Source organism: Pongo pygmaeus, chromosome 16 (assembly GCF_028885625.2).
Source record: "Pongo pygmaeus isolate AG05252 chromosome 16, NHGRI_mPonPyg2-v2.0_pri, whole genome shotgun sequence".
NCBI lineage: Eukaryota > Metazoa > Chordata > Mammalia > Primates > Hominidae > Pongo > Pongo pygmaeus.
Window position 1 is genome coordinate 57,760,294 of NC_072389.2, and position 23,904 is coordinate 57,784,197.

Sequence of the window (23,904 nt, forward strand, 5' to 3'; positions counted from 1 at the left end):
CTAAAAAATATGAAAATTAGGCCGGGCACTGTGGCTCACGCCTGTAATCCCAGCACTTTGGGAGGCTGAGGCAGGCAGATCACGAGGTCAGGAGATGGAGACCATCTTGGCTAACGCAGTGAAATCCTGTCTCTACTAAAAATACAAAAAATTAGCTGGGCATGGTGGCAGGCGCCCGTAGTCCCAGCTACTCGGGAGGCTGAGGCAGGAGAATGACGTGAACCTGGGAGGCTGAGCTTGCAGTGAGCCAAGATTGCGCCGCTGCACTCCAGCCTGGGCGACAGAGCGAGACTCTGTCTCAAAAAAATAATAATAATAATAAAATGAAAATTAGCTGGGCGTGGTGGCACACACCTGTAATCCCAGCTACTCAGGTGGCTGAGGCATGGGAATCACTTGAACCTGGGAAGTGGAGGTTGCAGTTAGCTGAGATCGTGCCATTGTACTCCAGCCTGGGCAACAGAGTGAGACCCTTTCTCACAAAAAAAAAAAAAAAAAAAAATTCAGTCCCTTGGCCAGATGCAGTGGCTCATGCTTGTAATTCCAGCAATTTGGGAGGCCAAGGAGTGTGGATCTCTTGAGGTCAGGAGTTCAACACCAGCCTGGCCAACATGGTGAAACTCTGACTCTACTAAAAATACAAAATTAGCCGGCATGGTTGCCTGCACCTGTAATCCCAGATACACAGGTGGCTGAGGCATGAGAATCACTTGAACCCGAGAGGGGGAGGTGGCAGTGAGCAGAGATTGTGCCACTGCACTCCAGCCTGGGCTATAAAATGAAACGCTGTCTCAAAAAAAAAAAAAAGAACTCAAGATTCTGTCTTTCTGCTCTACCTTCTTAGCTTGTTAACTTTTCATTCTGAGGCTTGTTGCCTTATGATTACAATTTGGCTGCCAAAGACTCCATATATCACATTACATACTTAAGGATGGAAGAAAGAGAGTATACATACAAACAAATGTTTCTATTCCTTTTATGAGAGAAGCTACTTTTTTTTTCCCCCTGTAGAGGACTTCCAGAAGATTTCTGGTTATATCACATTAGCCAGAACTAAATCACACAGCTGGCCCTAACTGCAAGGGAAGTTAGAAAAAGGCATATTTGCCTTCGAACCTCTATAACAGAAGGAGAAATGGGTTTGGAACTGACTTTAGGATTCAAGCAACAGTTTATGACACATGTCTATATTACACATAAAATGCTAATTATGCTAGTTAATTACAACTGGGTGCAGGACGTTTAAAAGCCCTCGTTTAGAATACAGTTCTCCTTTCCAGCAGAAAACTGGTTAAGAATGTTGATGAAGGAAACATTAAAAAGGGAGTGGAATGAAAGTTACAGCTTTGTCAGATGGTGCTGACAGTGCTGAGTTGTAGACAGATTACAACTGAAAGAGTATCCATAGGCAAATCCTAACTAGAATGAAGGGAAAATTGTAATAGTGTACATAGCTGATGTCCTAAAACGTTCCAGAAGCTTTAAGAGTGTGATAAGGGCCTAGTACAGGGACTCATATCTGTAATCCCAGCACTTTGGGAGGCCAAGGCAGGAGGATCACTTCAGCCTAGGAGCAGACCAGCCTGAGCAACATGACAAAAATCAGCAGGGCATAGTGGCATGCACCTGTAGTCCCAGCCGAAGTGGGAGGATCACTTGAGCCTGAGAGGTCGAGGCTGCAGTGAGCCATGATCCCACCACTACACTCTAGCCTGAGCAACAGAATGAGACTCTGTCTCAAAAAAAAAAAGTGTAATAACTAGAGATCTACCTAGGGCTACCATTTTTTTTAAATAAGAAAATAGATTTTTACAAATTATTTAAAATAGACAAGCCAATAATGCTACCTAAGAGTTAACATTAAGGGACTCTATTATGATATGCCAAGTACTGGGCTTTACATATATATGTATGTATCTAATCTCTCAACTGCCCTATCAGGTAAGTACATTCACTAACTTGCTTATGGTCACACAAGGAGAAGCTCAACCTAACTCTAGAGATGATGCCTTTAACCATATTACATTACTGTTTGTTATTTTATTTGTTCTCCTTGGTGTTTCTTATTCATTTTATGTATTTGTTATTTAATCATTCAAATTTGTAAAGTTTAACTCTTGTTTATAAATTGTAAATTGTCTTTCTCTACTTTCTTTTCATAGTATTTCTGGTTCACACAAGTCCTAAAACGGCAAAGCTGTTTCAATCATATCTTTCGAAAACTTAGAATCAGATAATCCAAGTGGATTTTGTAGCTAGTTTTATGAAAGCTTTGATAAAATTACAGCAAACCTTGTTAGGGTTTTATAAGGAAAAAAAAAAAAAGTAGAACTAACCTGACAAAACAAACCACCAAAAAAGGCATCACAACACACAATGTACAAACAACAAAAGTAGAAACATAAATATACATCTATATTAGTCCTATGTGTTCTAAATCCCTCCTCTGTTTCATCTACTGTGAGTTTGCTACCTCCATAGCACACTGGCCAAGATTACTTGCAGGCATACCATTGGTTCCCTGAATTATTGGGCTATTATTCCCCGTCTCGCCCCCACCCCCAGCCAAAACATTAACCCTGTTTGCTCCACACATAGCTGGTAACACACATGTGGTTAATTATACCCAAATCTCTGTCTCAAACTACTGTACTTAGCTTTTTATTTTAGGTTTTTATGCTTCCCTTTGTCTTTTACTGTCTTTTTCTTTACATCTTTATTATTATGTTCCGAGAAATTTAGCTCCTGAACATACATAAGATCCTTGCATATTTTCAACAATACAATGAAATCCGTACCTTCTTATCTACCAAAAAAACCATAAGCCATATGTTATACGTTATTTTCTCCTATTCTCTTCTCATGTATTATTAAAATTGGAAGTGGATTCAACTTTTTTTGTAATTTTTTTTTTTTTTTTGAGACAGAGTCTTGCTCTATCACCCAGGCTGGGGTGCAGTGTTTTGATCATGGCTCACTGCAGCCTTAACCTCTCGGGCTCAAGTGATCCTCCTACCTCAGCCTCCTGAGTAGCTGGGACTATGGGCATGTGCCACCACACCGAGCTAATATTTTAATTTTTTGTAGAGAGGTAGTCTCACCATGTTGCCCTGGCTTGAATTGAACTCCTGGGCTCAAGCAATCCACCTGCTTCAGCCTCCCAAAGTGTTGGGATTACAGGCATGAGACCTAGCACCTGGCCAGATTAAACTCTTTTTTAGTTTACTCAAAGGCAGCATCCTCATATTGGGTTGGAAAACCAAGATGATCACATACAAGAAAGGATCTTCCTACTTGTCTTTCCACCTGTTTTTCCCAACTCTGGCTAATCTCTGTTTAATAATGCATATTTCTTTAACTATTTGGAAGAAAAACAAAAACAAAAAAACTCCATGACAGCATGATCAGCTGACAGACAGCATGATTAACGAAGAAAACAGTGATGGGAACATACAAGCCTCTTCCCTCCCTCCAATAACCTGGCAGACAACCCCACCTGGGATTTGCCCCATACTTGTAACTCACAAATGTTTGCTTGCTAGGTCAACTGTATTTAAACTAAAATATGACAGCTGTAAATAAGACAATAAAATAGGGGCCATTTTTAGATTCTGACAAGCCAAAGTTCAGGCACTGCTCTCTTGAAAACTGTCACCAAAGGCAAAGAGAGAGCAGCCTCAAGAGGAAATAAGAGAAAATCACTACATGGCCTGAATGATTCATGTTGAAATCAGAGGCATCAGATGAGGACTTAAGATGGATCAATAGCTTAAAAAGGTCTCAAGTGAACAATCTGTGCCATTCTCCTTCTCTAATCTCTTGGAGAAAGAAAAAAGAGCACAAAAAAGCTCTAAGGTCTTTTAATGAGACTATTATTCCATTAATTATTTGAGGCAGTTTTTGTTTCACTAGAATTAATTAACATAACCCTTCTACTTTCAGCTCCAGCTGCATCTGATGTCACTGCTATGGCGGTGAAGAATGAAAACCAAAGGACAACTGGCTACTTAAGGAATTAAGCTGACTAAAATGAAAACCATTCACAGAAGCAGTTCCAGTACTCTGGCTGAGACTCTGTTTTTCTACATATAGCCCACACATTCTGAATATACTCAAATCTACGCAATTTTAAACTTAGAAAACTTTAACTGCTGCCCCACTGAAGCCATTTTCAAGCTGGAATCATGTATAATAAACTACTCCATCTATTTCACCAATATATACATTTTAAAATAATTAATTTAGCCTCTACTCATTCAGATCTATTAAATTTCACCACTATGACAGTTACCTTAGAAAATCCTCTTAAACATAGCCAACAGATAAATCAAATAAGAATTTTTGGAAACGTTTAACCTTAAGGACAATATTAAGAATCTAGGTCAAGGGTCCCCTATCCCCGGGCTGTGGACCAGTACCAGTCCCTGGCCTGTTAGGAACCGGGCCTCACAGCAGGAGGTGAGTGACAGCAGGAGGTGAGTGGTGAGCTAGCGAGCAATACCGCCTGAGCTCCATCTCCTGTCAGATCAGCAGTGGCATTAGATTCTCATAGGAGCATGAACCCTATTATGAACTGCACAGGCGAAGGATCTAGGTTGCATGCTTCTTATGAGAATCTAATTAATGCCTGATAATCTAAGGTGAAATAGTTTCACCCCAAAACCAACCATCACCATCACCACACCTGCTCCCCAGGTCTGTGGAAAAACTGTCTTCTATGAAACCGGTCCCTGGGGCCAAAAAGGTTGGGGACCGTTGACCTAAGTCTAATGTATAGAACGGCACAGATTACAAATGAGTCTTACAGATTTGTGAGACAGTCACTGACTTTCATTTAATTGTACCCATCACTTTGATTTTTCATGAACTCAAATGAGACATCCTAATCCTCAATCTAACCAGCTAAGCTGTACTATACAGGTTTTGTCTAGATTCTCCTTAAACACACCCTAGTGGAGGCCCCAGCTCCAAAAGACAAATTGGACCTCAATGACTCCCACAGGCAGTGACTGAGGAGGCAACTTCTGCATGGTCCACAGACTATTCTCATTTTCCTGAGACAGAGGCACTGCTCCTTACACAGACTCAGAAAACTCTTCAACCCTAGGAGATGCCACCTCTGACCCAAGGGAAGTGAATGCCTTCTGAAGAACCAGGCTCCTTAAAACCCCTGGCCAGTTTCCCAGACACATTTCAGTTGTAAACTCATTATGAGAAACATTTAATTATGGAATTTGCAAACCAGGGGAGCTTATTTGAAATACATTAACTAAATAACTCCTTTTCAGATCTTTCAAGATCGCAGTCTGTCTCAGAGATTATTTCCCACATTACTTCTCCTGATTCAGTACATGTGTTTTTTTCTTGAATAACTGCCTCTGCTATATTTCTCCTTCCTTTAGCCTAAGTCAACCTTTCTATTTCTAAAGCCAACAGCTTCTGAGCAACCAGGCTATCCTCCCATTAAATATGCATGCAAGAGCTTGACAAATCTTGAGTGCCTTTAATTACTCAGGGATAGTCTCCTCAGCTAACATGAGAATGTGTAGGTTATAATACAACTCATCCTCATATGGCTTCCAAAATACTGGAATGGGAAGGGATCTTTTACCCTCTCAGGTTGGAACTAACGGGCCTGCTGATTAATAATCTTAACCTATCTACCTCTGTAGTTTGGAGAATTGCCTTCTAGTAAGCTGTTGTGCCTGGCATACTCTGAGATCCCAAATATATAATTATTTTTAAGGATTTATTCCTGAGTTCTTTGATATTTCTTTTTGTTTTTTGGTCTTCTAAGATCTAACTAGATTAATCTTAACATTGATATCGGCCAGGTACGGTGGCTCACGCTTGTAATCTCAGCACTTTGGGAGACAGAGGCGGGCGGATCATGAGGTCAGGAGATCGAGACCATCCTGGCTAACACAGTGAAACCCCGCCTCTACTAAAAACACAAAAAATTAGCCGGGTGTAGTGGCGGGCGCCTGTAGTCCCAGCTACTGGGGAGGCTGAGGCAGGAGAATGGCGTGAACCCAGGAGGCGGAGCTTGCAGTGAGCCAAGATTGCGCCACTGCACTCCAGCCTGGGTGACAGAGCGAGACTCCATCTCAAAAAAAAAAAAAAAAAAAAAACACATTGATATCATAATTCACCAAGTTTGTGTTCCAATATTGTTATAGTAGAAAAATGGGATATTTTGCAATTACAGTCAAATTAATTAACGTCTACAATTTATTTATTTGTAAACAAACACACAAAGGCTTTGGTTATCTTCAGTTTAAATGTAAACTGTCAAAAAATTAGAAGTCCTTATCGCAGCGGTCTGGCTGAGTAACATATGACTAATTAATGCAATATAATACTCTGAGGTCATGAAAAAAACACACTGTACAATAACACGTATTGGCATGGGAAAGCCTTCACAATATACTCCTCAGAGAAAACAATCTTGCTACAAAATAGTATTCATAAAGTAAATCATTTTGCTAAAAAAAAATATATATAGGGAAAAAGACAAGAAGGACATACATCAAAACATTAAGAGTATCTGAGGACAGTGAGATTACATACAATTTTTCTTTTGCATTTCAAAATGTTCCAAAATTCCACCCTGGGCATTTATTATTTTTATACCTTTTTAAATAGTTTATTTTAAAGGAAAAGAGTTCCCAAGTAATTTTGCAAGTGATTTCTTATACTATTTCACACCTATTATTAGCAAAGGTAATGGAACATCTTTTGCCATAGAAGACTCTCAATTGTTTTAATATAAGTGAGGCAGTTTTTCCAGTTGCCTTTTAAAATAGCAAAAAGGCCAGGCGCAGTGGCTCACACCTGTAATCCCAGCACTTTGGGAGGCCGAGGTGGGTGGATCATGAGGTCAGGAGACGGAGACCATCCTGGTAAACAGGTTGCAGTGAGCTGAGATCGCATCAGTGCACTCCAGCCTGGGTGACAGAGCCAGACTGTCTCCACAGGAAAAAAAAAAAAGTATTCCAGATGATTGCTACACATAGTAAAGTCTGAGAAACTCCAGTGTTGTGAAAGATCAAGCCAAGACAGTAAGTTTAGAAAAAGATCGTTAAGTCTTAGTCACCAGGCTACAGAATAAGCTGGCCGGGTGCGGTGGCTCACACCTGTAATCCCAGCACTTTGGGAGGCCAAGATGGGCCGATCACCTGAGGTCAGGGGTTCAACACCAGCCTGGCCAACATGGCAAAACCCCATCTCTACTAAAAATACAAAAATTAGCAAGGCATGGTGCCATGTGCCTATAATCCCAGCTACTCAGGAGGCTGAGGCAGGAGAATAGCCTGAACCTGGGAGGCAGAGGTTGCAGTGAGCCGAGATGGTGCCATTGCACTCCAGCCTGGGCAACAAGAGCAAAACTCCGTCTCAAAAAAAAAAAAAAAAAGGCTGAGTTTTTCTCTTGTTGCCCAGGCTGGAGTGCAGTGGCACAATCTCGGCTCACTGCAACCTCTACCTCCTGGGTTCAAGCGATTCTCCTGACTCAGCATCCTGAGTAGCTGGGATTATAGGCATGTGCCACCACATCCAGCTAATTTTTTTTTTTTTCTTTTTTAGTAGAGACAGGGTTTCAACATGCTGGCCAGGCTGGTCTCGAACTCCTGACCCCAGGTGATCCACCTGCCTCGGCCTCCCAAAGTGCAGGGATTACAGGCGTGAGCCACCGCGCCTGGCCAAGAATAAGTTAATTCTATAGCCAATAACTAGGCTGGGGAAGTGAGTGATTGGGTACCACTCAGGGGTGAGCTAGAGAGTAGCATGTTGAGATCTCTGATATGGGTCAGTACTGCTCCTCATAGCATGGGTCGAAAAAGAGAACTGGAAGCACTGAAGACTAAGGAAAGTCATCTATAATGACATGTTAAAACTGGCCAAGAAACTAAGGAAAGTCATCTATAATGACATGTTAAAACTGGCCAAGAGAAGAATAAAGTGGTTGCCTTCCCAGGTGCCAAAAATAGGGAGCAGTAGAAGAGAGGAAGCACATGAAGAGTTACTGATAAATAAGATGATTTGAATGATTTGATTCGTTAAATCCAAAAAATACAAAGAAGATTTGGAAAAAACTTTCCAATGATAATTTATTGTAATTTCACTCATTCATATGTTCAATCACTAACTTGGTACCTACTACATACCAAACACTGGTCTAGATACTGAGTCAAAAAATAAATGTGAACCACGAATTATACACTTTATACAATGAATTGTATGGTATATGAATTACAGCTCAAAAAGTTGTCAATAAAATGAAACAAATGAGATATTTTCCCTGTCTTTAAGGGGTTCAGAGAAGCAAAGGGGAGATAGACAACTGCAATGCAGTGGAAGTAAAGGGTTAGGACAGAAGTAAACTGAATGGGCAATATGAACACACAGAAGGAACGTCTTACTCACACTGGGGTCTGGAAGAACTAATTCATGAATGAAAAGTAAGCCAGGAAGGGGAATGCTGGAATCAGAAGAAGGCAAAGTTGGCAAGCTCCTCACTTAAAGTGAAGACTGAATGCCAGGAGGGAAACATGAGAGATGAGGCAGGCCCAGGGCGAAGGCAGGTCATGAAGAGCCTGTGTACTACAGCCTCACTGCTCAAGGTGTGGTTCTCAATTCAGCAACACAGGCATCACCTGGGAGTTGTTAAAAATGCAGTCTCATGCCCCATCACAGACCTACTGAGTCAGAATCTTCCCTTTGACAAGATTCCTAGTAATTCAGATGGACACCAAAGTTCAGGAAGCATTACACTAACAAATTTATTCTCAGGACAAAATCCTATGGGGAATCATCAAGGAATTTCAAGCCAGGCAGTGGCACGATCAGATATGTGCATTACAAAGATCTCACTAGTAACAGAATGAAAAAACAGATTATAGAAAATAAGACCAAAGATTGCTTAGGAAGCTGTTTCAGGAACCAGGAAAGAATAAGGGACCAAGCTGAGTACGGTGGCTCACGCCTCTAATCTCAGCACTTTGGGAGGCCAGGGTGGGAGGATCACTTGAGCCCAGGAGTTCAAGACCAGCCTGGGCAACACAGTGAGACCCTGTTTCCAAAAAACAAAAAATTAGCTGGGTGTGGTGGCATGCAGCTACTACAGTGCCAGCTACTTGGGGGGCTGAGGCAGAAGGATTACTTAGCTCACAAGGTCGAGACTGCAGTGAGCTATGATCACGTCGCTGCACTCCAGCCTGAGCAACAGAGCAAGACCCTGTCTCAAGAAAAAAAAAAAAAAAAAAGAAAGAAAGAAAGAAAAAAAAAGATAAGGGCCCCAAATAGAGCAGTAACAGTACTAGGAAATGATAACTGATTAGGTGGGGTGCAGGGGTGCGGGGGAAAGTAAATCAAGATGATTTCTAAGTTTTGTGTTTGGGTTACTGGAGGGATATTGATGTCATTCACCAGACAGGAAAAAGAAATAACAACAACAATCACAGTAGCTAACATTTCTTAAATATGTGCCAGGCATTATTCTAAGTGCTTCACATGTACTATCTCATTTAATCTTCATAACAACCCTATGAAGTAAGTATTATCCCATCATACAGATGTAGAAACTAAGACACAGAGAAATTAAATCAGGTAGAGTAGTATGAAGAAGGAGGGAGGAGATGACAATCGATTTTGAATATGCTGGGTTTGGGGGGCTTGTGAAGATGTCCATAAGGCAGTTGTCTGTAGGGATCTAGGTTTGTAGGGAGAGCAAGTAGACTGGAAACAGGTTTGGAAGTCATCAGCACAGGGCTGGCACCTGACTCTTCAGGAATGGATCAGGCCACAGTGGGAGGGAGTGTAGGTCAAGGACAGAGCCCAGGAACGTCAATATCTAAGGTGCAATAGGAGGTAAGTGAGCTTATGAAGACGAGAAAGCAGACAGAGAGAAAGGAGAATGACAGCTATAACAGCAACAACAGTAATAACTAATACTTGTAAGAATTTACTAAATACCGGTCACTATTCTAAGCATTTCTTAATATATTATAAGTCAGTCATCATTAAAACCATGTAAGGTAGGTTTTATTATCACCATTATAAAGATAAGGAAATTGAAGCATAAGGAGGTTAAGTGGCTTGCTTAAGGACACAGAGAAAGTAGAATAGCAAAACCAGGATTCAAACCAAGATCCAGTATCTACGTGTGGATTCCATGCCCTTGACTTCTGTGATGTACTGCCTCGCTTTCAGGAACCCTCGGAGGGGTGGAAGGCAAGGAAGGAAACAGTTGCAACAAAGCCCTCAGAATACTAACTGGCCTACAGTAAAGCCTCAGTAAATATTAATCACTATTATTTGATAATTTACTGCCATGGAACCACACATTTGACTGCGCCACAGTCTTTAGAAGAAAACAAGTAACAACTATATAAGGTTAACAAAAATCAAGGTTTTAGTGGAGGAAGAAAAGCAAAGAAACTTCCAAGGCTGCTAAGGCTTCAACTCAGTTTCCTATGCCTTTAATGTCTAAGGCTCCACATAATCAACCCTTGCCCGGGTCTGTGGCTACTGCTGTGATCCTAGTCCTTCGGAAGGGCTGCTACACACAGCAATGACCTGAAGGCCTCACTAATCCCAAAACACCTTCTGACTGTTATAAAGATTCCATTCTATAGCACTCCTTTAGCATTGGGCATATTTTGCTCCATTCTAATTGTTTTACAAAGCAGGTAGTTGATGCTGAAGGACTCCCGGGTTCTCAACTGTCCCCGAAAGCAAATGCATGGCCTCCTCCAGACACTGTTAATTTGTTCTAATTAGGAGGACATGTCTACAATGTCCTGATAACATATTATCAGATAATTTTCAAACTAAAATTATATCACGTATAGTAATTTAGAAGCTTCATGTTTTTTCTCTTTTTAAAATTCTTTCTAGTTCAATTATTCTCTCTGGCACAGATTCATCCAAGATCAAGAAACAGAGTGAATAAAAGCAACAATAATGACAATGGTCAGAAAAAGAAGCAGTTTCAATTTTTAAAAGGTTAAATTTTTGAAATGAACTTATATGTTTCTAGTCTAAGAAAATTTCTCAAAACAGAATAAAGGTATTAAAAAGCAGAAAGCATCTTCTAGAAGTGAGACATCTGGTCACCCTATCCCTCAGGCAATGCACATAAAGAGTGCTATTTTTAAAATGAAGTGAATGTGAATGCCCTATCCTGCATAAATACAAATGCTAATTCTTGCTAGGGAGACTTGAATTCTAAAATTAACTAAAACTGACTAAGCAGACTTATGAACAAAGATGCTCACCATAGCATATCACTTCCATTAGCGAAAAATACCCAGCAGTAAATACATTTTGGTATACCCAGATGACTGAATATTATGCTGCCATTAAAAATATTTTCAATGGGCTGGGGGCGGTGGCTCACACCCATAATCCCAGCACTTTGGGAATCTGAGGTGGGCAGATCACCTGAGGTCAGGAGTTCAAGACCAGCCTAGCCAACATGGTGAAATCCCGTCTCTACTAAAAATACAAAAAATTAGCCAGGCGTGGTGGCAGGCACTTGTAATCCCAGCTACTCCGGGCACCTGTAATCCTAGCTACTCCAGAGGCTGAAGCAGAGGTATTACTTGAACCCGGGAGGCAGAGGTTGCAACGAGCCAAGATCACGCCAATGTGCTCCAGCCTGGGCAACAAGAGTGAAACTCCGTCTCAAAAAATATATATACAGATATATTTTTTCAACGAATATTTATTGATATAAATTCTCACAATACATATTAAGTTTAAAAATCATTTTAAAAATCATTACCATTTGTGAATATAGACAAAAGACTTAACAAAGTAAATCAATAGTTGACAATGATTATTTCTAGGTGGTATAATTAGTTTAACTTTCTTCCTTTATATGTTCTGTATTATTCAAATAATCCAGATTAGCTACAAGGCATCACTTCTATAAGCAGAAAAAAAATGCTTATAAATCAGCTTTTTAAAAAAGTTTTCCCAATTAATCCTAATTTCCCAATTAACTTCTTCCGACTTGTTCTTACCATAAGTTGAAGGCTTACCATCTAGTTTAGCAGTTTCAAGGGTGTGTGTGATACTCCCCCATCCCCACCATCCCAAGAGATATCTAGCAATGTCTGTAGGCAATATTGGTTGTCACAACTAGGGATGGAGGGTGCTACTGGATCTTGTAGATAAAGGTCAGAGATTTGGCTAAACATACTACAATACACATGAGAGACACCCCTCCCACAAAAAAAAAAAAAAAGAATTATCTAGCCTACTATTAGTGGTGCAGAGGCTGAGAAATTTTGGTCAAGGATGAAAAAAATTAGTATAAACAGTAAGAGTGGGTTAAAATGCAATAGTAACTCTAAGGGGCTTAACTTTTTCATTTCTAAAATAAGAAATACACATTCTGACTTTATGAAAATGTAATCTAGGTTGTGGACCAAAATTCCTTATTATTAAGATATACATTTCCCAATTTTACAGACAGCATCTCCAGAAAAATTCTGCTCCCAACCCGACCATGCTGCTTATCAAACTAGAAGATTTTTTTCTAAGCTTAAGCATAGAGAGACCAACCCTGTGTAAAAGTTGTTTAAGTACTGGCAGAAAAATGTTTTAAGGTGAGATCATATCTTTAAAGGAATATCTAGTCATCTTACTGTAATGTAGACCAGCATGGTAGCTAAAAAAATAAGGTTGAACTAGTCTAGTCTAACTAGTCTAAAACTAGTCTAACACAAAAGTGTTTGTTTGAAACACACACGCTCACATACACAGAAAATGATTTATGCAAACTCATAAAAAATGACTTCCTTTGTGATGTCAGATCAGGGAGTGGTAATAAAGCAAAAGCAAAAATGAAGTTCCCTCCTCAATCTAAGTTATGAAAAAAAGATTCACTCTTTAGTAACTTATTTTATTCCATTATAGGTGTGGGATGTATATATACTTCGTTATAACAAATCATAACAGGGCATAAGGGGTGGGTAGATAAAATTAAATAGTAGGGGGATAAAGAAGATGAACAGGTGGAAGGAGGAGAACAGAAGACAGACTACCACTAGACATGCACAAGGGATGACGGACAGACAAAAAGAAATTGTGCACAATTCTTACTGTTGCACAATAAGAAATTGAGCGACTTATCTCTGGATGAAAATGGGGGAAGAGAATAATGTATGCAAGCAAGGATGTGAAGAAAATAAGGGGAAATAAAATGCTGAGGAAATACGGTAGAAAGAAATCAGTAAGAAAGGTGACATAGGGTTCATAGCCCCCAAATTAAGACTGAATAATGGCCAGGCATGGTAGCTCCCGCCTATAATCTCAGCACTTTTGGGATAATTAAGTGGGAAATTGCTTGAAGCCAAGAGTTTGAGACTAGTCTGAGAAACAAAGTGAGACTCTGTCTCTACAAAAATTAAAAAATTAGCCAGGCATGGTGGCATGCGCCTACAGTCCCGGTTACTCAGGAGGCTGAGCTGGGAGGGCTGCTTGAGCCCAGGAGTTCGAGGCTGCAGTGAGCTATGCTTGCGCTACTGCACTCTAGTGTGGGCAACAGAACAAGACTTTGTCTAAAAAAAAAAAAAAATTAATAATCATAATAATACATGAAAAATCAAAATAGAAGACTGAATAAATTTTCAAAATTTCAATTTCTAACATGCTATTAGTAACATTTTGCTTGTACAGACGCTCCATGGCTGTTTTTTTTTTTTGAGACAGAGTCTTGCTTTGTCGCCCAGGCTGGAGTGCACTGGCACAATCTCAACTCACTGCAACCTCTGCTTCCCGGGTTCAAGCAATTCTCCTGCCTCAGCCTCCTGAGTAGCTGGGATTACAGGCACACGCCACCATGCCCAGCTAATTTTTGTATTTTTAGTAGAGACAGGGTTTCACCATGTTGGCCAGGCTGGTCTCAAGCTCCTGACCTCATGATCCGCCCGCCTTGGCCTCCCAAAGTGCTGAGGATTACAGGCATGAGCCACCGCACCTGGCCTGGCTTCTATTTTTCAATCCAAAATGATTCTCTAGGGGAAAGGTACCTAATGTCCCCGGTCAAGCAAAATTTCCCATTCTTCTGCTCAAAGATCAGAAAAGGAGGGGTAGAATTCAATGACTATCATTTTCAGTGACCTATTCATAGCATACATGGACTGAGGGTAGTTGTTTGACTACCTAGCACTTTTCCTTCCAATGGCGAACAGCTCACAGCCATCCCATGAGGTTGGAGTGGGACTATCAATCACAGTGCCCTGTCCTCCCCCTGGTCTCTAAGGTGAGCACAGACTTGACCACTCATGGTGCTCCTCACCTACTGCCTAGAGGCCCAATGAAAGGAGAAGGCACATGACCAGAATTCCTCTATCAGGCTCTCTTCCACCAGGCCCAGTGCTGTAAGATCATGTGATCTGCAGGTGCCACTGAACATCTTTTCACCCCTAAAAAAAGCTGTCCTGAGGATGAAACCAATGTCAGACAGCATGTGAGAGTCAGTGAAGAGAGCCCCAATGACCATGTCTGAGCCTTGATTCCAGCCATGCCTAGATTTTTAAGTCACATGAGCAAATAAACTCCTCTTTGGCTTTGAGTTTGGGTTTCTGTTTCTTCCAACTAAAACAGCTGTGGCTGGTAAACTGACTAACACTGTTAAAGAGAGGTTTGGTAAGTCAATGTGCCAAACCTCTAATCCATAAATTACCCAGGCCCTCTCTATTTACATCCTGTATCTCAGCTAATACCACAACTTGAAGTAATGACTTTCAGAAATGTAAAATGTAAATGTTTAAAGTAGAAATTCATTTAAAATGGCATATATTGATTTGTTTCAAGATCTAAAACATATCCCTACTAAACTGAGATTTGATGTTACAAACTTCCACTATTCTGGATGTCAAATAGTCTACTGTAGGGGTGGGCACAGTGGCTCACACCAGTAATCTCAGCACTTTGGGAGGCCAAGGCAGGCGGATCACATGGTCAGGAGTTCGAGACCAGCCTGGCCAGTATTGTGAAACCCTATCGCTACTAAAAATACAAAAATTAGCCAGGGGTGGTGGCACACGCCTGTAGTCCCAGCTACTCGGGAGGCTGAGGCAGAAGAATTGATTGAACACAGGAGGCGGAGGTTGCAGTGAGCTGAGATCACGCCACTGCACTCCAGCCTGGGTGACAGAGCGAGACTCTGTCTCAAAAAAAAAAAACCAAACTCTACTGTATTCCCAGCTCACCTTCACCTTTCTAAACTAGAGAGTTCTACACTTTTAATCTGTCTAGCCTCTTCACTGCCCTGATCATTTTACTTCTCCTATTCTGAAATGTCTCTAGTTTCACGTACATTTGTCAAGAAGTAGAAACCCCAACCACACATGCAGGATTCCTGGCCAGGACTATATGTTTTTGTATATGTGACAAAAGATGGACAAAACCTATCTTTTTTGTGCGTCCAGTCTCCCTCTAGTCCAGCATCTTGCCCACATTTTTGGCCACAGGAGTACATTAGGCCACAGGAGGTAGATACATGGTCCTCATGAACACTTAGCATTATATACAATGCACTTCTCCCTTGATTTCAATCAAGTTTAGAACCATTATTTTGAAATCAAAAAATAATTACATCATCCCTAAGTTCTACAACTGGCAAAAAGCCTTTGCTGTACAAGGAGATATTTAATGCTAATGCTTGCTAGTTAAAAAGAATTCCATGTGAGGAGGGCTTAGAAGAGAAATGGAGAATGCCTGAGGCATGAAGAGCCAGGGATAAGTTTCTGCGAAGTTTAGGTTGTATCAGCACAAACTCAGACTGATGTTACAACCAAGACAGATGGGGAAGAGGAACTGTTAAAGGGCAAAATTAACCAAAGGGCATTTCAGAAGGCATCAAAGGCAGACATCATTAATAAAGGCAAAGTGGTCAGTGTGTGAAGGAAAGATTAAACAAAAATCATCTAAACTCCTTTTACATCCACTTCCGCCTCCCACTGAAAATGAAACTCCACAGCCACGATCTCCAATGCCAGGCCTTTGTAATAAGTATCTCTATTGGTTGGGCTAAGGTGGAACCATAGCACTCATTTCGGAAAAACCAAAAAGAAAAAACTTCCTTCTGCCCTAATGAGCAAGCATAACTCCAATAAACTCCTTGAAGATGTTGGGGAAGATAAGAGACAAAGCACAAGGGAACTTTTGGGGTGATGGAAATGTTCTGCATCTTGTTTGTGGTGGTGGTTACATGACAGAATATATGTGTCAAAACTCATCAAACTGTACACTTAAAATGAGGGACTTTTCAAGTATATTATACCTCAATAAAGTTGATGAAAGACTGGGAGTGGGGTGGTGCTGGGGAGAAAAGGACAAACTCCCTAGGAAGACAAATAGAATAAGTCTAGGAAGACCACTGTAGGATGGAGGACATGCCTTCAGGTGAGGTGGAAGAAGTGGAATTGCTCACATAATATTTTGCCTACGGCCAGACCTTACTCCATAGATCAGAAGTTTATACTTCCAACAGTACCTCATACTTCACTGGGAATTGCCTGAAGTGGAGACAAATACATTCAAGTCTATCCTCTAGTGGACCACATACTCCTGAATTCTCCCAATGGAGGCAAAATTCATCATAAAATGAAAAACAGAGAAACTAAATTACCTTCTGAGGTAAGAAGTAAGGCGGATCATCTCTCCTCTCCCACATTCTCCCATACACAAGTTAGCATTCCCTGTCACCCCTCCCCTGAGGTTATAGTTAAATCCCTGGAAGTCCATTCATAAACCTTCCTCCAGTTCTCTTTCATTATTTAAAAAAAAAAAAAAAAAAAAAAAGCTAAAAGTACCAGGAAGATTTAAAATATGTGGCAACAGCAATTCTCATTAGAATCAGAATCTCTGTAATCTTTTCTGGACAATACACAAAACTTTCACACTTCAAGAAACAGTAACAAATCTCAAGAGGAAATAATGGGCATTTTGCTTTGTCAAGCTGTGTAAAGAAGTATTTCTTAGTAGCATTCAAGTTCCACAGAGGCAGTCAAAATTTGTGATGAAATAGGAATTAACTTTCAGTTTCCAAGGCTGGAGCTACTGGCATTATTTCATACTACTCCTGCTCCTTCCCATCCTATATGTAATCCATCTCGGAGAGACCTGTCTCTCAGATTTGTCCTCTTCTTTCCCACACCTTCTGCCCCTGCCTCAGTCCACCAGACCTTCACTACTTCACATTTTGTTTCCTGAAAGTTTCCTGGTCTCCCTGGTTCCCAGTTCTATTACTCATCCTGTTCAACATGCCTGAAAATGTGTTTACTTGTTTAACCACATCTTTATACCCTGCTTCGTCCCTACAAGTGGACTGATCATGCCAAACCATTATTTTCATTCCGTCCCTCCCCTGCTTAAGTATTCATTCAACAAAGATTCAATGAGCAGCTATTCTGTGTAAGACACTCTGCTAGGCTCTACAGGAGGTAAACAAAACAGCATCTCAGGGGGCTTAGAGTATCGTGGGAGTGGTAAACATATACACAAATACAGTAACCATAATAAGACAGAAACATGTTTGGGACATTAAGACAGAGAAAAAGAGTACTAGTGGGAGTTCCAAATCTGAGCTATCAGCTGGATGTCAACTGAAATTAGAATTGATATAGAAGAAGTCGAATGTGAAAGACAAGAAAAAAGATACGGAGGTTTCCAAGCTGAGGAACTAGGAGAACAGCAACGTCATTAACAGGCCTAGGAACACCAGGAGGAAATTCAAATGGAAACGGCATGACAGGAGACTTGAGGACAGCTAACGTCCTTGCCAAACTCCAAGTCAGGGCACATGATCAGAGATGAGATTTCTGTTCCTCTTTAAGATGTTGGAAGCAGTCTGAGAAATACAGTCTCGACATGAAAATATTAGAATTTCCAGGATCAATAGTTTGAAGGGACAGTGCCATAGAATATAAAAGTGGATCTATCCCAGAAAAAATCTAGGCCATGTGGCTCCTGTACATATGAGAGGATATGTTGGGAATGGAAAGTTACACATATACAATCTACTGACCTTAAGAGCTGTTTCATCTAGGCAAGTTAACATGCTTTGCAAATGTGGAATTTTAGACTGTCTTTGCACTGTTACAATACTCAGCATCTCAGCACACATGGGAACCTCCTAATCAAACAGCTTCAGGTAAAAACAAAACAAAACACAAAAGTAAACAAAAAAATTAAAACTTTTCTAAAATTAAAAATAAGCCAGGCATGGTGGCTCATGTCTGTAATCTCAACACTTTGAGTGGCCGAGGCAGGAGGATCACTTGAGCTGAGGAGTTAGAGATCAGCCTGGGCAACATAGCAAGACCCTGTCTCTGTAAAAAGTACAAAAATTAGCTGGGTGTGGTAGCACATGCCTGTAGATTCAGCTACCCAGGAAGGTGAGGTGGGAGGATGGCTTGCACCTGGGAGGTCGATACTGCAATGAGCCATGTTCACACCACTGCACTCCAGCCTGGACAACAGAGTGAGACCCTGAATCTAAATAAATAAATAAAATAGGCTGGGTGTGGTGGCTCATGCCTGTAATCCCACACTATGGGAGGTGGAAGCAGGAGGATCACTTGAGTACAGGAGTTTAAGACCAGCCTGGGCAACATACTGAGACTATCTCTAGAAGAAATTTAAAAATTAGCTGGGTACATAGCTGTGGTCCCAGCTACTCACGAGGCTGAGGTGGGAGGACAGCTTGAGCCCAGGAGTTAAAGGCTACAGTGAGCCATGTTCATTTCACTGCACTCCAGCCTGGGACACGGTGAGACCCTGTCTCAAAAAAAATTAAAAATTTAAAAAAAAAAAAAACAGCTTCAGGTAATCTTGACCATTCTATAGCATGGATACCATGGTGCTATCCATGGTGTCTGGGAACATGATAACAGGAGGAATAGCATGCCATTCATTATAATGCTCCTGATAATCCTTCTAGGTCTAATTGATAAACCCTACTCCACAAATGTAGAATTGCTTCTAGTTACCAAAAGCACCTATGGGTGATGTATGATATAAATATCCACTGGCAAGTCAAGACTAGCAAATATTTTCAAAATCAGAAGCAATCAGAGTTCCTTCAATTCTTTTGGGAGCAAGGCAGGTTGACCACAAACAAATCAACATACTACTCTGTGAATAAACCAAAAACCATTGAATAGTACACTTTAAATGGTGAATTATATGGTATAAGACACATATCTCAATAAAGCTGTTATTTTTTAAAATCAACAAAACATGTCTTAACCAAAATATTAGTTTCCAGAAAAGTATCCCAAGAACCTAGCTATTGCCCTTAAAATGTTTATACTGCTGGAAAAACTTACAAAATGGAAGCCTTGTTAAATTGCTGTGACAAAACCATTATCATTCTGGCTAAAAAGAAGAAATTGAACAGTCTCTTGTCCTTCACTGTAATGGAACTGATCTGTATCACACATCAAAATCTGCCCTTAAGATCTGAATGACATTTTTTTAAAGAGCACTTTTCAGATTTAACCACAATGTTAAATACCATAATTATGGCATATCACTAATACATCTTTCCTTGTAATCTATCCTAGAACTTCCTTCCTATAATCCTCTGCAAGGGGAAGATCCTTGTGCTTATCCACTGATAATACTTCTAACGATTTTCCTATTCCTCTAGTAATTACAAAAGTAGTTTTTATCTCTGGAATCAGCCCAACCTTCCCCATGTCCCAACCCATTCCCTAACTTCTACTAATAAATATCATACCAGCTGTCTGCCTGCTGTTGAGGTAACAGCAGGTTATTTATGCCCCTATAGATTCAAAGTGGGTCAAGAATGTAAGAAGCAGACTATGAGCGTGTTGAGGGAAAGGACTGTATCTTGTTCATTGTTAAATCCTCTAAACATTAAGCAAAGTACCTGGCACACAGGATGCCTGATAAGTATTTCTGCTTGCCATTAAGCTAAGGCCCATTCACAAAAAGAATTAGCCAACAAATAACCAAGTAACCAGACTATTAATTAGGCATAAGTGTATTTAGAAGAAGGCAGTGTAAGCCCCAACTTCAGTCTTGATCTCTAAGCCAGTCTGTCTTCATAATGACAAAGAGGTTAAAAAAATTTTTTTTTTGAGACACGGTCTTGCTCTTTTGCCCAGGATGGAGTGCAGTGGCACAGTCATGGCTCACTGCAGCCTCAACCTCCCAGGCTCAAGCAATCTTCCTGCCTCAGCTGATCATCCTGCCTCAGCTCTCAAGTAGCTGGGACCGCAGGCGTGACTACCACGCCCAGCTAATTTTTATTTATTTATTTATTTATTTTTTGAAACAGAGTTTTGCTCTTGTTGCCCAGGCTCGCAATCTTGGTTCACTGCAATCTCCGCCTTCCAGGTTCAAGCGATTCTCCTGCCTCAGCCTCCTGAGTAGCTGGGATTAAAGGCATGCGCCACCACGCCCAGCTAATTGTCTATTTTTAGTAGAGATGGGGTTTTGCCACGTTGGTCAAGATGGTCTCGAACGCCTGACCTCAGGTGATCCACCCACCTCGGCAACGTCTTGGGATTACAGGCGTGAGCTACCGTGCCCCGCCTAATTTTTTAATTTTTTTGTAGAGACCAGGTCTCATTTTAAAATAGATTGTGATAAAGCTGTGAGAGAAGCCCAAAACTTTACCATTTACAAATCACAACATCTTGTCAATTTTTTCTCCCAAATTATCTTGGGGGAAAAAAGCATTCGAAATCCAACAACAATTGATTATCCACTCAGTCTCTAGTTAAGCAGCCTACTATTAGGTGACTCAAAGATGACTGCTCACCATATACAACGGAGGGTGTCCAATCTTTTGGCTTCCCTGGGCCACATTGGAATAAGAATTGTCTTTGGCCACACATAAAATACACTAATGATAAATGATGAGCTAAAAAAAAAAATTGCAAAAAAAACACAACAACTCATGTTTCAAGAAAGTTTACGAATTTGTGTTGGGGCACATTCAAAGCCGTCCTGGGCCCGCATGCGGCCCATGTGCTGCGGGTTGGACAAACTTGATGTAGAAGTGGAGGGGAGGGGCTACACAAAGTAACCAAGGAATGTTTACAGACTGATTATCTCTTCATGTGAAAATGATTTTGATATTTCTTAATATCGACCTCATAAGTTCCTTATGAGGATTATGAGTTCATATTTTTAAAACGCTTAAAACAGTACCTGGCACATAGTAAGCACCATATTAAGTGTTTAAGTTACTTTTAATCAGTTTCCAATTGCATTCATTCATATGTTAGAGATCTACAATGCCTAAATAAATTACCAGGTTGAGAGAGAAGTTTCAATTGTACAGTCCTTAAATCTTTAAGAAAGAGGTCTCAGAGAATGTTTCATGCAAGCTCATTTCATGGTTGAAGAAATTAATCATATATCTCATATTTGCAGAGAAATTCATAGGTTACAAAAAGCTTTCACAACTATTATTAAGTTTGATTCTCACAACAGCTTGTAAGGGATGCAAGGCAAGTATAATTAACTGCATTTACTCATGAGGAAATCGAACCAGAAATGTTAAGTGACTTGTCCAAGGTCACAGTTAGTAAGTTCCGGCTTGAATCCAGGTCTCTTGATGTCCAGTCTTCTTTCCTCTATAAAACACACTGCAGCTTGGGCCCTGGACTTGAGTCACATTTGGAAACAATGATTCCAGTGATTACAGGACCCTAAATGAAAGTTCTATTGCAAAAGCTAATGTGAAAGGGCAACTGTATTAACTGCATGTAGAAGTAATCAATATCTGGCAAAATATCTACCTACACATGAGTGTACAGTATAAAATGCCATGACTACATATATTCACAAAGGTCATCACAACTCTGCACAGCACTCAAGTGACAGTTCTCCATAATATGCCATTCAGAGATCGCCAGACCCTGAGAATATTGATGTCAGTCTAAGAAAAGACTGCCAATTCCCTTGAACCAAACCCAGAAGGGAAAGGCTTGCCCCAGAGGATGGTGAAGACATGGAGCCTAACAAGGCTCTGCGGGATTACACGCAGGTTGCAAACTCCCAGCGATAAATGAGTACCGACCCTCCCAGCCGGTGAATCAGCTCGCGTTCATCCGGCAGCATCTTTCCCCAGGGCTCGCCACCCCCAGCGCAGCTAAACTGGGGAGCTAAAGGTGATACGGCCACCGTTTGCAGGATTCGAAATAACCTCACAGAAAGGCTAGCTGGCGGTAGAAGCGGCACTGCATACCAACACAGGATGTTATTTTAAGCGCGTGTCCCCACGAGAGAAACCATCCGATCTACCGGAGCAAGCATCTCCCACCCGCCGGGAATTTTCCAAAGCCAAGCAGGAGGGGAGGCACGCCCGCCCTGCTAAATCCACATGGGCCCCCTTTCCACTCGGAAGCCCGCTCTGCCCCCAGCTCAAGCAGCGCGGCAGGGGCCTGGGAGACCCCCGAGGCGGGCCTCCCTCCGCCGCCTTAACCATCTCGCCCGAAAGAGGAAGGTGCCGCAGCGGGCGACCAGCGGGTAGGGCCGTGGGTTCTGAGGCGCTGAAGGGGGTGGCGCTGTCGGGGCCCGCCTGGGCCCGGCGCTCCCGCCCCCTCCTCAGCCTGACAGCTGGCGGCGAGGGCCGCGCAGCCCCAGTCCTCGACGCCGGCCGCGGGGTGCCTTACCTTTGTGTAGAGCTCCGACGCAGCCATGGCGGGCCCCGCGCGCCTACGCCCCCCGCCTGTGCGGAGGCCGCACCTCGCCTGGGCGGCCGCCCGAGCGGACTAGGAAGCGCCCGCAGCAGCCGGCAGGGAGCAGGGCAGGGTAGGGCCGGGCCGTGCGGGGCGGGCCGCACGGGGCGGGGCGGGGCGGGGCGCCTCAGGCGCTGGCGGCCCGCGGGGGCCTCGCCATCACTCCCGGGCTCGCCGCGAGCAGCCGCGAGCGCTCCACCTGCCCGGGGTCCTAGGGGTCGCCGCCGCCGCAGCCACCTCGGCGGCCCGCGATGCTGCCTCCGCTGCTGCCGCCGCCACCGCCGCCGCCCTGTGCATTATGGGAGCGGGAGGAGGCTGCGCTCCAGCGCTGCCACAGCGGCTGCTCTGGGCTCTCTCGGGCTCACGCTGCCTCCCATCGGCTGCGAGCACAGAGCATCATCATCATCAGCCTGCCAGCCGGCGCCGCCGCCGCCTCCCGCGCTGCCGAGGCCCGGAAACCCGCCCGGGACATTGGCCCAGAGGGCGCGGCCCACCCCGGGCGCCCCCACCCCGAAGCGAGCCCGGGACTCTGCAGCGGAGCCTAGCCCCCGCGGTAGGGCAGCCATGGCAGGGGCTGTCACTGTGTCCGAGTAAACGATGGGAGCCTCCAGGCTGCTCCTCCCGTCCTTCCAAGCATTCCTAGGGAGAGGATTTAGGGGAAGCCCTCTTGAAAGACTGTAGAATAACCCAGAACTACAGAAGAGCCTTGTCAGCAGCTGTGACCCGGGAGATGGACAAGGCAGGACCGGGAATTTCAGGTTAAGGATGATCACCAAGGTCATTCCGAGCACCTCGATGTCTGCAGCAAAGCCGTCTCCTGATGCCAGAGGGCAGGGGCCGCTTCTAAGCTACAGAAACTTAAGTGACTTTGAAACGAGATAGCCCAGGGGACAGCCCAGGTGCCTCTTTCCTAGACCTGTGCGTTTGCGGAGATGCAACTACCCTTCTGTCCCAGCCTTCTTCCCGTCCTGTTCTCTCCTGGTGATTGTCGGCTCCATGGTGGCACCTGAAGTTTATCCGGTTGCCACCTGAAAATGACGGAATACTTACATGGAAAATCTGTATTACAGTTTAACTCAGCATCAAAAGGGCAAGGCCGCCCTCACTCTCCTCACGGTGATCCTTGCACATCCAGCACAAGAATGTGGTCTTTCTACTCCCAGCCCTG

General features: G+C 42.6%; 1 protein-coding gene across 4 annotated transcripts in view; it reads right to left on the minus strand.

The window, feature by feature from the left end:
• MYO5A (myosin VA) overlaps positions 1-22,856 on the minus strand; it is a 221,625-nt gene extending 198,769 nt beyond the window's left edge. For all 4 annotated transcript variants that reach the window (XM_054450458.2, XM_054450457.2, XM_054450456.2 and 1 more), the window contains exon 1: positions 22,671-22,856. In XM_054450458.2, coding sequence (XP_054306433.1) covers positions 22,671-22,697 — 27 coding nt within the window. In that variant the 5' untranslated portion in view covers positions 22,698-22,856. The remainder of the gene's footprint in view (positions 1-22,670) is intronic.
• Between the last annotated feature and the right edge of the window lie 1,048 nt (positions 22,857-23,904).